Source organism: Astatotilapia calliptera, chromosome 9 (assembly GCF_900246225.1).
Source record: "Astatotilapia calliptera chromosome 9, fAstCal1.2, whole genome shotgun sequence".
NCBI classification, from domain to species: domain Eukaryota; kingdom Metazoa; phylum Chordata; class Actinopteri; order Cichliformes; family Cichlidae; genus Astatotilapia; species Astatotilapia calliptera.
Genome location: NC_039310.1, coordinates 27736438 through 27753315, shown reverse-complemented (window position 1 = coordinate 27753315; position 16878 = coordinate 27736438). Strand labels below are relative to the sequence as shown.

General features: G+C 42.4%; 1 protein-coding gene and 1 pseudogene across 1 annotated transcript in view; one reads left to right on the top strand and one right to left on the bottom strand.

Annotated features, from left to right (window-relative positions):
* The window catches only part of LOC113029417 (zinc finger protein 420-like), a 34249-nt gene extending 30146 nt beyond the window's left edge, over positions 1–4103 (bottom strand). Inside the window, exon 1 of the mRNA XM_026180281.1 lies at positions 4086–4103. Within this exon, the coding sequence (XP_026036066.1) occupies positions 4086–4103 (18 nt within the window). The remainder of the gene's footprint in view (positions 1–4085) is intronic.
* The window catches only part of LOC113029418 (zinc finger protein 724-like), a 49557-nt pseudogene that overhangs the window by 11622 nt on the left and 21057 nt on the right, over positions 1–16878 (top strand).

Below are 16878 nucleotides of genomic sequence, written 5' to 3'. Positions count from 1 at the left end.
CTTGTGCTGCCATGATTAGTGCCTCTGTGCTGTCTTTCAGTCCAGCTTTGTCCAGCCACTGGTAGGATTTCTGGATATCAGCCACCTCCTCTATCTGCCGGTGGTACATACCGTGCAGGGCCCTGTCCTTCCATGATGGTTCCTCGTCTCCCTCCTCTTTCTTGGGTTTCTGCTGCCTGAGGTATTCACTGAGCACTCGGTCAGTTGGGGCCATCTTCCCAATGTATTCTTGGATGTTCCTTGTCTCATCCTGGACTGTGGTGCTGACACTCACCAGTCCCCGGCCCCCTTCCTTCCGCTTAGCGTACAGCCTCAGGGTGCTGGACTTGGGGTGAAACCCTCCATGCATGGTAAGGAGCTTTCTTGTCTTGATGTCAGTGGCTTCTATCTCCTCCTTTGGCCAGCCTATTACCCCAGCAGGGTACCTGATCACGGGCAGGGCGTACGTGTTGATGGCCCAGATCTTGTTCTTACCATTCAGCTGACTCCTCAGGACTTGCCTGACCCTCTGCAGGTACTTGGTGGTTGCAGCTTTTCTAGCGGCCTCTTCATGGTTCCCATTCGCCTGTGGGATCCCCAGGTACTTGTAACTGTCCTCTATGTCTGCAATGTTGCCTTCTGGTAGTTCAATCCCCTCAGTTCTGACTACCTTCCCTCTCTTTGTTACCATCCGACTACACTTCTCCAGTCCGAACGACATTCCAATGTCATTGCTGTATAGCCTGGTAGTGTGGATCAGTGAATCGATGTCTCGTTCACTCTTGGCATACAGCTTGATGTCATCCATGTACAGGAGGTGGCTGACAACTGCTCCGTTCCGTAGTCGGTATCCGTAGCCAGTCTTGTTAATGATCTCACTGAGGGGGTTCAGGCCTATGCAGAACAGCAGTGGGGACAGAGCATCTCCTTGGTAGATCCCGCACTTGATGGTGACTTGTGCTATGGGCTTGGAGTTGGCCTCTAGTGTTGTACGCCACATCCCCATTGAGTTCCTGATGAAGGCTCTTAGGGTCCCATTGATCTTGTACAATTCTAGGCATTCCAGTATCCAGCTGTGGGGCATTGAGTCATAGGCCTTCTTGTAATCAATCCAGGCAGTGCACAGGTTGGTCAGTATATATAAGGGGTGCAACGATACACAAAATTCACGGTTCGGTTCGATACTTTGGTGTCACGGTTCGATATTTTTTCGATAAAAAAAAAATGTTCATGCCTTTTTAATTTGTCATTTATTAAAATTATAAATATATATATTTTAACTCAAAAGTACAGTTTTTAAATTTAACCCTAACCCTTGTGCGTGTTTTTTATTTTGACAGCGAATGCGCACCTGCGGACCACTTATGTGCAGCCCTGGTTATTTAGCTCGTCATATTGCAGCCACAGAAATTCTTTTGTCCATGAAACCATAAAGCTGCACTTTCTTTTTGCCTTATAGTCTGATTTGTCATAACTTCTCCGTTTTGCGGTAAGCTTTTCTTTGGCTGTCAGTTCTTCACCCTGACCTGTCTTATTTGGCTCAGCAGAACTAAAATATATATACTGCTGCTTTTACACACGCACTCACATAAGCTCAGCGATTCTCTGCGCGATCAACCTCTCACATGTTTAAGCTTGCTGCGGGAGATTTCACTTGTCATGTTTGCGTAGTAAGCTAACGATTAATAAGACGATGTCAGAGGAATTGGTGCACAAATTATCATCACTCACAGATCAGTGCTGTCGCTCTCTATACACAGTTCGCACGATTGCAAAGTGAAAGCAAAAAAACAAGCGCAAATTCAAACGCGATTTCAATATGTCACATATTGACAGTGGCTCACCGATGCCAATGACATAATTACCCAGCTACATTTCTGAAAGAATGCAAAAGCATTGACATATATTTTTCCTTCCTACAATAGCCCGACGGGCAGGGAAGAGATAGATTTTGGTAGCCCGACTGAAAAAAATCGCTAGCCCCAGGACGTCGGGCTAGCGATATTGCAAGCCCTGTATCTGATTGAGGAATCACTCATCTTTGGAAAAGAGAGTTTATTACAGAGAAATGGCTCTTTCCAAAATAAAAGCTATACTAACCGCTTCTTCTGGGCTATATTCTCAGCAGCATAAGGAGAATCATGTGCTAACAGCTGTCTAAATGACTCGGCTAAAGTTAGTAGCATGCTTGTTGTTTTGGTCTTTGCACTAGGATGATGTCGGCGTAAATGTGCAGTCATATTCGTTGTGTTCCCACTAGTGCTTTCAGGTTAATCTCGTTGAAATGACCTTAACGCCACAACACGGCAAATCTCCGTTAACGAGCTACCGCCGATCGCCCCGTGCATGGGGCTAGACGGCCAACACGTTAACGAGCCAACTGCGCTAACACACTAGTTCCCACCCATGTAATTGAGCATTGCATGGCACATCCAACATACTGTTTTACTTTAGTCCATGACTCGCTTACCTTCAGGGTCATACGTCACATGAAAACCAAAATAATTCCAAACGCCAGATCTGAATGAGGGTGGGGGAGGTCCATGTTGCAAGGAGAGCTTAACTTCTGTCTCGCTAGCTTGCCCTGCGCTCTTCCTTCTGACATGCTGTCTGTGTTGAGCGCTCAGTGGATCTGCGCTCGACAGTGCAGCCTAGGCGGAGTAGTCGAACGCAGATTCACTGAGCGCTCAACACAGACAGCATCGTCAGAAGGAAAGTTGATAAAATAAATTACAAATTTTGTATTGTTCGATACATATGTGTACCGAACCGAAAGCACTGTATCGAACGGTTCAATATCGATACGAATATCGTTGCACCCCTAATATATATATATTTTTTTTTTTTTTTTTTTTTTAGATGTTTACAAGTATTTACGGCTCCCAGTGTTTCCTTTTCCTTAGAAACTGGGTCCAAATGGCTCTTTGGGTTTTAAAGGTTGTTGATGCTTGTGCTAGATGACAAATCTTCAGTATGTTACGCTTTCCGCCACCCAACACATCCCTATACCGTTTGGAATGAATCTACACATGTACGTTTACTGTAATCGTTTTGGAAAACACTATCTAACATGATTAAGGTGGTGCTTGTGTTAGGGATCAGGTTATGGTCATAGCTGGAATACACAGCTGGAACGTGTATTACTGCCGGCAGCGCCAATCTATTGCTTTCCATCCACAACCCGGTGCATATCATAGGAATACAGAAGGTTAACTTTTGCGTGCTTGAGGAACGCCTCGGGATGTGACAAATCGTCGGTATGTTACGCTGTCGAATGAGAACAAGGTCGACACACAGGACAGGAGAGGAAGAGGGGGGTTAGGTTTAAAGGTAAGGACTGCTCAGTGGGATTTGATTAATATACATGTCTGTACATGTGACATTGTTTTTTCAGGTTGTAAAACTTGTTGCAAAACAATCTGAGGCAGACTAACTGTGTTATTTAAAGACTGCATGTAGATCCTCTGCAGGTTAGTGCAGGATAAACAGGTTCGTTTGCTGAACTGTGATGGATTTAAAGTAAAGAACAGTGTGTGACTGGTGCACAGTGACTGTGGTGCTCATGTCAGAGTTAGATTACATCAAGTGTAGCAGAGATTCATTTAAACTGAAGCTCATGATGCTGACATTCATTCACTGAGTTCCACCTTCATACCAACAGTATAGTGTCTAATATAAAGACAGTGTACTGTCAGTGTAGAGGATGGAAACCAGCCAGGACAGCTCATGAAACATCTGCTGACATCTGGTTGAATTCAGTTGTGTACATCCACAGAGAGCAGCAGGTCAGCTGATCACAGCCTGTACTTTAAGAAAATCTACTGGAGCTCTCAACAGAAATTATTGTGAGCTGTGATTCTTTTCCCCACGCTGAGCCACTACAGCTGATTTTAGGGTTCCCACCTGCTCAATCCCACTTTAACCTCTTCCCTGCTCATGTTCCTGTTTAGAGGCAATGTCACCCTCTACAGTGTAGGCATTGTATTATTACATTATTAAAACATTACATTACATTAATATAGCACAAGGATCAATAAGTTTTGCGTAAAATATATATCAGTACTTCAGCTTTTAATGGAGTATTAGTTATCACTAGTATCTGTCACCTTCTGTGTTGAGCTCATTGTTTCCTCTGTAGTGACTCAGCTGAGTCCAGATGGCTGAAAATGTTCCTCTGCTGCTCCGTCAGACTCTTCTCCTCCTGCTGATCAGCTGGGACACAAAACAGATCTTTGTTAGGCTCCACACTGCACTGAAGAGTCAAAGTGTCTCATATGGTCATCTGACAGCACAAAGAACAAGTTTTAGCTTCCCCAAGTGGGCAACTTATTTGAAACAAACACAAAAGGTTTGAGCACCGATACCAAATTTAGCAGTATGGCACAGCAGTACCAGGAGAGACTGAGGCCTGTTATTAGAATCAGATGCCCAGTGGGCAGACACAACTTTGCGCCAATAAGATTAAGGCAGCTGTGTTTTAATATAAATAAATGGATTTCATTATAGCACTTTTCCGCCAACATACGCTGTTTTCCTCTTTCTGGGGCAAAGTGGGCGATAAACAAAGAAATGCTCGGTATGTCCGATGGCCAGTCCAGCTGAATTGTACAATACTGATTAGTGATGTGTCGGTCGTGAACGAAATGGCTCTTAGAGCCGGTTCTTTGACATGAACGACGGGAGCCGGCTCCTTATCGCGAGCCGTGGTTTTTTATTTTTCTTTCTCTCACCCTCTCTCGCACTTTTTTTCCGCTTCACTCTGCACGCGAGCCTTGTGCTTTGCGCTGGGAAGAGGGGGGAGTGGCGTTAGTTACGCTTGCAGTAGCACAGGAACAGAGCGGGAGGGAGAGAGAGAGAAAGAGAGCCAGGGACAACAACGTCACATTAGAAAGGTATAGTAATCATCCACAACTATTTTCAGTTGCAGATGATAAAGGATTCAGAAAGTTTATTCATGCAGACCCATATGACAGAGAATGTGCATCTTCTTTTAGTTTTCATATTTTAAATTATATTTAATTGTGTTGTGGTTTGCAGTGTTTTGTGTTGTTTCACTTTAAATTTGTTTAAAAGTTAAAAGCTGAAAATTTAAATAGTTAAAAGTTGAAATGTGAATAGTTGGTTTTTGTATTATATGATTTATTTATCACATTTTATGTGGAGTGAATAAATAAAAGTATATTTACGGTGGCCCCTAGAGACAAAGCACGTACAAACACGTACGAACTCTGAAGGACGTACAAACTCCAAAACACGTAAAAACTCAGAAGCACATAAAAACTCTAAAACACGTACAAAAGACAACAGAAGTGCTCCAGAATGCTAGGCGCAGTGTTGAGCTTTTGTTACTTAGTGGCTACACAAGCCAGCAAGTACCAACGACCTGATTTGGTGTGTGGTAGTAACAGGTAAATGAACATTTTTTTAAAATTATTTGAATATATATGAGTGCTTGTGTATAAATACACAAACAATACACATATGCTTTCAATTGTGTAATTTAAGTGATCTACTAGCTCTGTTTTGGAAGTTCAGTTAACGCTAGAAATGTGTTTTAGAGTTTGTACATGTTTTGTCTCTAGGGGCCACCTCATATATTCATATATAAACATATATAAATAAAACCACTTTTTTTTTACATTAGTAATTCCTTTTGTGCATAATTTTATATTATTGTTAATAATAAATTAACTACAGCAACAAAACAACCTGAAGAGCCGGTTTGGAGCCGAAAGAGCCGGCTCTTTTTAGTGAGCCGAGCCGAAAGAGCCGGTTCTCTAAAAAGAGCCGGAAATCCCATCACTAATACTGATACTTGAGAGTGCGCGTGTGCGATGCAAGCACGTGTAGAGTGTGTGTTGAGCGCGTGATCAGTAGTGACAAAAACAATTCACAAAGCGTGACCATACTATACTCGTGGCTCACTTCTAATCTATTGTTTTGCACACTTATACACATACCCAGCTGTTTAGCTACACTCTAGAGCCTCACCTTTAACGGTCTTCTCCCGCCCGCGCTCACAGAGAGGAGCAGAAAACTTCATAAAGCTCAAGACTGACTGAACTCAGATCAAACTTACCTTGGCACTTACTTTTAGATGGGAGAGGGAAAAACTGAGAAACAAACAGCAATGAAACGGGAACTCTGTGGCTTCTTCTTCGTCGTTGTCGTGTTCGTCGTCTTCTTCTTCTTTTTGGCGGTCAGCGCTTTAAGGTACATTATCACCACCTGCTGGACTGGATGGTCATCCATTGTCCACAGACCCTTGGAAGTTTCTGTTCAGATTAAAAATGGAATTCAAGGATCTCGTGACTTGGGTTTGTGGCTTTCACTGTTTACTCTTTAATTTTCTGCCACGTGTAGCAAACCCCACAACTCAAATCAATGAAGAATTTAGTATTTTTAAGATGTTCTTCGCAGCATTGCTGCAAACAACATACATAGCTGCAACCAGCAGCTATGTAGGCCTAAAATGTGGTCCAAACATGTGAAACAGGTTTACCACCAGAAGAAACAGACTGTAAATAAAAGACTGCGAAAATGAAAAAAATCTTACTCTGACTTTGGATTGCAACCACATTCCCATTTGTCTCTTTAGTCTTTTATTTATGGCTCCAATTATTTGTAACAATGTAACATGTAACAGTCCTGAACTCTGTAATTAACAAATGTGGCATTTTATCTTGAACGACTGAAATGGCTCCTTCAACTTGTAGCTTGAGATTTTTCACAAGCCTCCTTCTGATCAGAAAGTTTGTGTGGTCAGTTGTTTTTGTGTGTTTATCATACTGTAGGCATCTGTCACTCTTTTGAGACAGTTTTCTCGCCACATAAGTTCCTTGAATGCCTCACACACAGCTGCAGGACATTTAGCTAGCATCGGCTTTCAAGATATTCTTTCATACATTCTTCTGTCGTGTTTCATGTATTTGCTCCAACATTCAACATTGCTAAAACTGCATTGTTTCTGTGGCTTGTTGGTCTGGGTAATGATTGGGTGTGCAAGCTCCCGGGTTCAGCTCCTGGACAAGCCCATGTGGTGTTATATGAACCCTATAAAGACATTTGGTAGAGATATAATAACAACTTTCCAAAAATCTCAGCCAATTAATTCTCTCTATGAATATAATTAACAAATAAATTCTGCTGATGTGTTAATCCACAGCAGCTGGATAATAAAGTTTACTGTGTGAGCCATCTCACTTCATCTTTATTCCACCTTACAGGAAGCGTCTGCGTCTCAGCTTGAAAGTTTTTTTTGTTTTGTTTTTCTAATGCACCTATTTATTTTATTTTACTATGGAAATTAAAACTCATCAGATTAAAAAACCTCAAGCAAAACAATCAATAAAGCTGCATAAACTGGTAACATATACACAAACAAACAAATACATACATTAAGTACATTAAATACAGGCCATAAAAATTAGAAACTAAAACGACCAAAACTTCAGAATCTATAAAGAAGGAAAACTTGAACATGATGAAAAGTGATGAAAAGTGTCTAATGACAGAAAAAAACATAATAATATTCAGGTCAAACATTTGCAGGCTGAAATAGCTGCATCCAAGTCATTCAAGTTGAAAATCTCCTTAAGTCTATTAAGTGAGATCAGCTCATTCAGTTTTTGTTGATTTCAGCTGATTTCAAGAGGAAGGAGCTGCAAATCTGAACACTCTTTTTTCCCAACATAACTCTTTTGACACTGAGTTGGTAGTGGGGTATGTTCCTACACCTTTCATGACAACTATCCTCAGCCACATATTCCTGGATATGTATAATGACACCATCAACTTCCCATTTCACCATCATTGGCTTCTTTGATGTGACTTAGTGTTGACTCTGTGTACCTGTGAAACTCCATGACATTGGGTAAGAGGGCTTTATCATGTTATATGTGAGAGAATTTAGAGTAACAGTACTCGAACATGCCAAATCACTCCACAGCTTACTGCCATTCCCCGGCTGTAACCTGCATATGCATCACATTAAACCTAAATCCTGTACCATAGCCACATGATGGGCATGAAGATGAGGTTCATGTTGCCAGATAGCTTGATTGCCACAAACATAAACATTCTTCAAAAAACAAAGGTTGTAAATATTTGCTGTATTTACAAGCACGTGCAAACAAACAAGACAATAATAAAAGAAAGAAATATCAACATTTTACAAATGATACACTGAATGTAAAAACCAAATATGAGCACAACTCCACATGTACAATTGTCACTGCATATAAACATGACAGATGACATATTAAAAGAAGTAGAAACATATAATATACAATATGATCTGAAGCTGGTACTGGTGTATTTAAATTCCTTTTCTTTAGGCTCACATACACATTACTGCTTACCCTAATCATCTCATACAAGATGCTACTTACTTTTTGTGCAGTATTTACCTTAACATGCACTATGGTATAATAGCCCACTCACTTCTATAGTGCTGGTGATGTAGACAATAATGTCAGTTGATATGTAAAACTAGGAGAAGTAGACCACAAATGGGAGATATCGAGTGCTGGGAACACATTCTGTCTGATATTATTAATCTATCAGATTCTTGAATGTTTTATGTACTTAAGCCACAGTTAGAGAGTGAAACAGAGACTGACACCGGCTGAAATGTGTAGTAAATATTTTATTTTGAACTTTTATGAAGAAATACAAACTTTGAACTTTGAACTCTGGGCTGCTTTACTGTGTGTAATATTGCAAAGCACACTTTGCCTTTGTCAAGCAAACAACAACAATCACACACGCACACACAAACTCACAAACGTATAAAAACGATCACACAAAGAGGGACACAGAGGATTGAGACACAAGAGGAACCTAATGGACAAGGACCCAGAAAGGGAAAATCTACCACCATTCGCAAACGTCGTGTCGATTATTATACAGCAATAAAAAAGTTAATCCAGATACACACTTCAAATGTGAATTTGCGTTTCATCTCATGTTTTCCATCGTTTGTTTTTAAAAAAAAAAAAAAACACTAGTGCTGTAATATCAATTCAAATTAGAATAAAAAAAAATAAAGAGACGTACGAAACACTGTGGATGTGCTTTAATGTACTAGAAATACTACTCACCATCAGTTACAAATGAAAGAAATGAAGAAAGCTCGTTTTTGTCACGGGCCGGTATTTTGAGTTTTATGCCCGTTTGTATTATGTTCTGGTTTGTATAGTAGAGACTTAAACCTTCAGTTAGTTCTATGGTTGTGTTCTCTGTTTCCCTGTTTAGTTTTATCTATTTAGGTTACTCTCATGTCTGTGTCTCCCCACTATGTTTGTAGCATCGTGTCTTCAGCGTGTGTTTGTTGTGTCCTCTGGGTTTAAGTCTCCCTCACCTTTGTGTGTCCCTGTTATGTCTTTGTGTCTCGTCTGCCTGTTCCGTCCTTATGTTGTTGTTTTTTTGCCTATCCCTTTTGGCTCTTTTGCCATCAGAATTATTGTCTAAAGGCAAAGAAAGATGCCCAACAGATTTACTTTACCAAATTGACCATCCCAGCCTTGCCATAATGGTCCATTTGATTCACCTTTTATTGTTTATTTTATTTTCACTTGCTGAATATGGGACAGACTTGACTGGAGGAAAGAAGGGGAGAAAGAAAGAGGGAAAGAGAAACAGCTGAGAAGAGGGACGGGGAGAAGGGCAAAAAACAAAAACCAACAGAATGGGCAGGAAAAAAAGACAAAAAATGCATATATCGATCACCTGGATCACCTGTTGAGAAAGAAAAAAGAAAACAAGCAGAAGAGAACAAGAGTAATAGAATAAACAACATCACGATGATATATGGGAATATGACAGTAAATACTAAATATTAAACATTATTGTGCAGCACATAAGATCAACAGAACACAGTGTGCTTTGAGGTAGGAGCCAAAAAGGGTGTAGTTTGTGGGTGTGATCACCCGTGTGTACACCTGTGAGCATGGACGCGCTTGTTTTTTTAAAAGGTTCCTTCATGTAATGATCTGCTAGAGGGTGTGGGGGGGCCACAGCCCCGTCCTCCAGGGCATGAAGCAGGTATGGAGGAGATCAAAACTCCAGACATCCAGAGGCCCCCAGAACACAAGAGACCAAGGAAGACCAACAGAGGGGCAGCCGCGCCACTGTCCCAGAAAGAGCTGAGGAGAGTCCCAGATGAGGGCTCACTCAGCAGCCGCGGAGCAGAAGCCAGGGGGAGTTGCAGTGACGTGCCCGTGAGCTCCGCCGGCAGCCAGCTGTGCCTGAGTGACCGAGCCCCAGGCCGAGACGCCCATCCCCAGACACAAAGAACCACCAACACACCGATGTCTGAGGGCATCTGCCACTGGCAGGGGAAGTGGTGGTGGGGGGAGATAGGCCTCCAAACCTTGGAGGGCCTGAGATGTCCCCAGAGAGGTGGTGTCTGATACCCAACCTGACATATAGACACAGACATACAGGCACACACAGATACAAACATCCATTCCCACCCTCGTGCTCTCATATACACTTACTCCACACTCAACCAACATGGAGACAAACATAAAGAGACGCTGTACACACGATCACACTCCCCAAGCGTACTCTACAAACCGGGTCTAGGTACCCTTGCTCCTGGAGGGGGGAACTGCACCCAGACCCAGGTGGTGTTACCCTTTTCCCTGCGGTGGGGGGAGGCAGACCGCCCCGACTTCGCAGCAGCAGGGAGGCCCCACACTCCAGACCGCAGTCGGATGGCCAACTCCTCCTCCTAGCCCCCCCGCTCCAGCAGGTCGCAGAGAACGGGGGTGAGAGAAGACTCCAAACCTCCCTCCAACCGCTCATTGTAGTGTTGATGCATGTGTGTTCTAAGGTGCATTTAAAACCCAGGAGGGCTTGGAGCTACCTGCCAGAGAGCAGCAGGTAAGCGCATGGTCCCTCCTGATAGCCCTCAATGTCTACGTGTATTTAAAATTGAGAGGTGGGCAACGACGCCAGGGGTGGGGTGTACACCCTGATGGTAACTTGGATTCCGTGTATCGTGCCCACCCCCAAGATCCTATATGTATGTGTAATGAGAGTGTGAGTAGGGAGGGAAGGAAGGGAGGGGCAAGTGACCCCTCCCTGCAGGGAGATGAAAGTAGATGAAAGTAGGTCACTTTCACCAGAAAGTCTACAAACACATAACATAAGGATGTTATGTGTTTGTAGACTTTCTGCCCAGTTTGACCCATTTAGCAAAAGTCAGCCTGTTTAAGGCTCTGATATCTATTCTGTGTGACTTAAGGCAGTTATGACATGGTCTGATTTTCTCACCCAATAAAGGAATATTTCATATATCATTCTACTCGTCATTCTATCAGACACAGTTATCACAGCTCGTACATTTTCTTTTTACACATATATGTAAGCACTGAGCCAAATTTAGTAATGCCAACATACTGAAGGAACAACATTTGTCTCTTATATATGATACATCTATATATACACTGTCAAAGATACTTGAGTGTCTTTGAGTGAAGATTTAAGGTGATAGGATATATAAATAGCTGCAACTAGTATCTTTACTGAAGCTCAGTATTTGACACAGAGTTCACTCACATGTGCTGTACCAGTTTACCTGCACATGTGATGTGACAATAGAAGTGATTTGATTTGAGAGTTCAAACTCACTGCTGTAATAACTAATAATGATTAGTATAATAACTATAATATTGGCCATATCATATTTACACTGACTTTAGTCTCATGAACAACATTAACTATTTGTTATTTACTAGCTAATCTTATATGACTGTTCAGTACATATATGAAGCCCAACAATCATGTTTTACAGTCCTGTGGTCTCAGCCTCAGATACTTATTAAGTCAAACAAAGCTCATGTAGAAACAAACAAACGAACAAAATATGTTCTCCTTCATTTCTGTCAACCACACGTTTCCAGCTATCATGGTTGCTAGGCAACCTGGGCAGCGCGACGGAGGCTAGACCGTCCCATTTCACAAGCCTCACACTTCCGGCCTTAGCGGTCTTTGAGTATGCGGCGCTTGAGGACCATTGAGGCTGCGTACTTTAAGGCTGCAGACCCTGAATTGGGATACAGCCTATGTTAAAAGACTTTGAAGCGAGTTGCTAAAGAATCGAGGCTGCTGCTAGCTTACGTAGCATTAGCACTGTGCCGCAAGTTGGTCGCCTGTTTACGAGCGGCACCATTGTTTATTGTTGGTCTGCATATGGAAGACTGTTAATGCTTGCATATGGTTAAGAGAAGCTGGTTATAAATACTATTGTTACTGCTTAAGTTCTAATGCAGATTGATCATTTAATTTAGCACTTTAATAGAAAGCAGTATTTAAGAATACTCAAGTAAAATAATAATAATAATAATGGATACTTTATTGATCCCCATGGGGAAATTACTTGTAAATATTGTACTACAAAGCTTTATGCACTGCATTGATGTGTTAAAAAACATGTTTGGGATTGTTCACAGTATTTGCAGATGTGTGATAACAAACAATTTGTTTTTTGGTTTGTATTTAAAGGTTTTTCACCTATGGCTGACTATGACCGAAAAGAAGATTAAAGAAAAAGGAAAACAAAAGAACTGCCTGGTCATTGAGTGAAATCCAGTTAAACACCTGTGGTAGATGCATCAATCCCTTTCAAGCGGGGAAGCTGCAAAAACTTAAAGAGCTTGACAGTTTCAAAGATATTTAGTTTATATATTTTATATGAGACAGTACTTGTGTAAGAATGACTGATGTTGCGCCAAAAACTGATTGCCAAAAATTGATTTCCGGTTTTTGCCCTAAACTGATTGCTCGTGTGTGCGCGCGTGCGCGCCCCCGCGCCTGTGTGTCTGTGCACTCTCGTGTCTCTGGGACCATGCTTGTGTGTGTGAAAATGTGTTAAACCAGAGTAAAAGCGCTTAGTTAAACTTGTGCTTTTGTAACATTCAGTATGGCGAGACATACAGGTTGCATGCCTCGGGGGAAGACTTTATTTCAATTTATTTGCATTTGTATAATCCGAACAAGGAGATTTAGAATCAAAGTCAGAGTCGCAAAAAACTGTCGCCCTGGCTCCCAGCAAAAAACTCCTGAAAAAACCGCCGTCTTTTCTCCCAAAACGCACAACAACAACAACAAAAAACCCCTAGAATAACTCGATAGAACTCTCACGGCTCCCAACCCAACCCTTAGGCAAATAAGCAGGAAACCTCCTGGAAAACCCTCCGTCTTTCTCCAAAACACGCGCAACAACAACAAAAAAAACCCCTAGAATAACTTAGGGAACCCTCTATTTCCCAAAACCTTATATTCAAAAACAGGGGAAAACTCCTGAAAAAATCCTTAGTCTTTTTTCTTCAAACGATCCCTCTTCCTCAAATTCTCAAGTTCTCCCTTCGCTCTTACTCGAACCCGCAGCCGCAGCCAGCGCAGAAAGAAAAAGCGTTTGTCCTACTCCCCGGCTTAGCTCCCGAATGCTGCTTAGCTCGTTCAAAAATTTGCGCCGGAGACCAACTCGTCTCTGAGGCGTGCCTAACTTCGCCCCACTGCCAATCACATAACAAATGGGCGGCTCCCCTCGCACCCCGGTTAGCCAATCGGATGCAGGTCCGATTTACATTCACAGCGATAGGTTTATTCTCTCGCTCACATTCAGGAGAAATAATTTAACATTTAGGCCTAAATTGAACTGTTTTTTTTTCCCTCAGAAAAAAGAAGACTTTTCTCTTTTTTCGCAAACAACATGGATGCCAGACCTGCCAACCTCACTGTGGTCTCTCAGACCCCAGTAACTAGCTACAGAGCCCCCGCGACTCCAGCGCAACTCACACGAATGCATCTTTGTAGGGTTCAGCCAGCACCCGCTAACCCAATGTAGGACAGCATCCGTCTCAGCTCCGGCGGATTTTGGGGCTATTCCTTCAGCCTCAGAGAGAGCGAAATCTATTTCTATCAACTAAAAGCAGGTGAAAGTTTTGGCCCGCTAACACCGCAGATTGCCTTTACTTCGTCTGACTGGGGTGTTTTGAGCCTCATCGCGACGCCCGAAGTGCAGAAGAGCCTGCGGGAAATGAGCTCGCAACAACCGGGAACCAGGTATCATCAACAACTGCCGTGGCTTTCCCTATGTACATATCAATCGGTAAGTGTTAATCTTCCTGTCTAACTACATTTTTGCATTTTCCTTTTGACCATTCTCTCAATCCTTTCACTTAAAAAAATATATCACAAGGGTTTGTAACACGTAAACAACATGGACGCTATCCATTCATTCGCTTCCGCTTATCCTTTTCAGGCTCTCCCTAGGAAGACACAGGCTGCGCCCCCGCCTCCACCCAGTCGCCGCACGTTCGCTCAGGTCACCAGCCATCCAGCCGGTGTGCCGACGTTTAAAATCCCTCGCCGCCCAGCCCCGCAGGTCGCGGCCCAGGGTCCCCTAGGATCACAGAACCCTAAGACCCACTGGCCCAGGAAACATGTCCCGCCTGCTGCTGCTCAGGGTGCCCCATCACCAGCCAAGCAGTCGGACCACAAGAAGAACAACATGCCTAACATCCCCCATGGGGGAGATCGGAGCCGGACAAGCCCGGGCTCCAAGTTCACTCTAGGACACAGTTCCGGAGCCCGTTCGGAGAAGTGTGTTCTGCCTCCACCTTTCAGCGCCTGGGACTCGAGTTGGATCCCACAGAGTGAATGAATATAAATAATGAATGAATGAATGAATATGAATGAATGAATATTCTTTATTGTCATTGTCACAAGTACAATGAAATTGAAAGATGTCTCCGGTCAGTGCAACATCACGAAAGATAAATACTTAAAAAACTATAATAGATAGGATATAAAGGATAAAAATACATATAAAATACAGTATTCTCATACGGTAAATACACCCACGCAATCCAGGCCTAAGGCCCCATACAGACACTCAACATATAACCTAGTTGATATACCACTCAAACTATCAATCACTCAATCAGTTTGTTAGCGCATCCAACAAAACATGTCTAAAAGCATTCCAACATCAAGGGCACAAATGACAACCAGGGCAATGAGAGTCATCTACTTTTTGTAGCATTAAGACATGATATTGCAATTGGATAGAAACTGTGTTTGAGTCGGTTAGTCCTTGTGTGTGTTGTTCTATACCGTTTGCCTGAAGGCAGCAGTTCGAACATGGAGTGTCCAGGGTGTGAGGTGTCCTTTATGATGTTATGGGCTCTTTTGAGGCAGCGAGAACTGTGTAGATCTTTCAGTTTGAGGAGAGGGCAGCCGATTGTCCTTTGGGCAGCGTTGATTACTCCCTGTAGTGCTTTCCTCTGAGCCACTGTGCAGCTAGCGTACCATATGCCTATGCAGTACGTTAGTATGCTTTCGATGGAGGCTCTGTAGAAAGACACCAGCAGTCTCTGTGTGATGTTGTTCTTCCTAAGCACTCTCAGAAAGTACAGTCTCTGTTGTGTCCTTTTCAGTAGCTCAGAGGTATTCACACTCCAGGATAGGTTTCCCTCTATGCTGACTCCCAAGAAGCGGAAGTCTGCCACCCTCTCCACATGGTCGTCGCTGATGATTAGTGGTTGGATTTCTGTCTTGTGTCTTCTGTAGTCAATTATGAGTTCTTTGGTCTTTTTCGTGTTTAGGAGAAGGTTATTATCCTTGCACCATGAAGACAGCCGCTCCACCTCATCTCTGTAGGCAGACTCATCTCCCCCAGATATGAGCCACACCACAGTAGTGTCATCTGCGAACTTTACAATGGTGTTGCTCTGGTGGGCGGGGGCGCAGTCGTGTGTATAAAGCGAGTAGAGCAGTGGACTAAGCACGCAGCCCTGTGGCGACCCAGTGCTTAGATTTAGGGCTGGAGATGTGTAACATCCCACTCTCACTCTCTGTCTGCGGTCAGTGAGGAAGCTATTGATCCACTTACAGGTGCTGTGAGGAAGCCCTAGTTCTTTTAGCTTGGCGTCCAGTTTGTATGGAAGAATGGTGTTAAATGCCGAGCTATAATCCACAAAGAGCATACAGAGAGTGCATTTCAGCAAAGAGACGACGAGACACTGTTCAGCTGAATCAAGCATGTCAGTCTCACAAAACATACTGTTTATTTACCCAAGATTAAGTCAAGACATATTGCTGATCATTAGTGGAAACTGAATAGAGAAGTGGAGCAAGGCAGCTGCCTTGGGGTAAACCGCAGTTCGTAACTGAGAAATAACCATTACAATAAACCTTCTGCTATCTTCTGTCCAAATAACTTTTCATCCAGCACAAAGCAGCTGGTGAAAATCCATAACATTTTAGTTTATCAATCAAAAGATCATCATTTATCAAATCAAATGCAGCACTAAAGTACAAGAATACCACTTTCCCATCATCTAGATGTTTATACCATATATTATCTGTCATATGAATTAGAGCTGAGCTGGTAAAATGACCAGCTTGGTTCAGTGAAGAAAAATGTCTGATTGTAACCTAAGGGTTTTTTACATTAAGAAAAAGAAACCAAACATCAAACACATATAAGCCTAAACAGTAACACATGAAAGTAGAGCAGGGCGATATGACCAAAAATATTTATCACGATATACATTTGAAAATTTGTGAAAACAATATAATTGACGATATAATTGACAACTTTATTAGTGCAAAAACACCATCAATGTATTTTCACTTAAACAAGCAGCTGTTTTTTATGTGCATTAGTTCAAGTTCAACTTTATTGTCACTTCAACCATATACAGTTTAAAAATACACAGTGAGGCGAAACAACGTTCCTCCAGGAACCAAGGTGCTACAAGACAAGTTAGTGCAAAAAAAATAATAATATATAATATATCTAGTAATAATATTGTGCAAAAGAGCATTTACAGGTTGGTGTGTGCGATCGTTTGGTGGTGTAGGTCAGTGTGTTTGCGCTTGTGT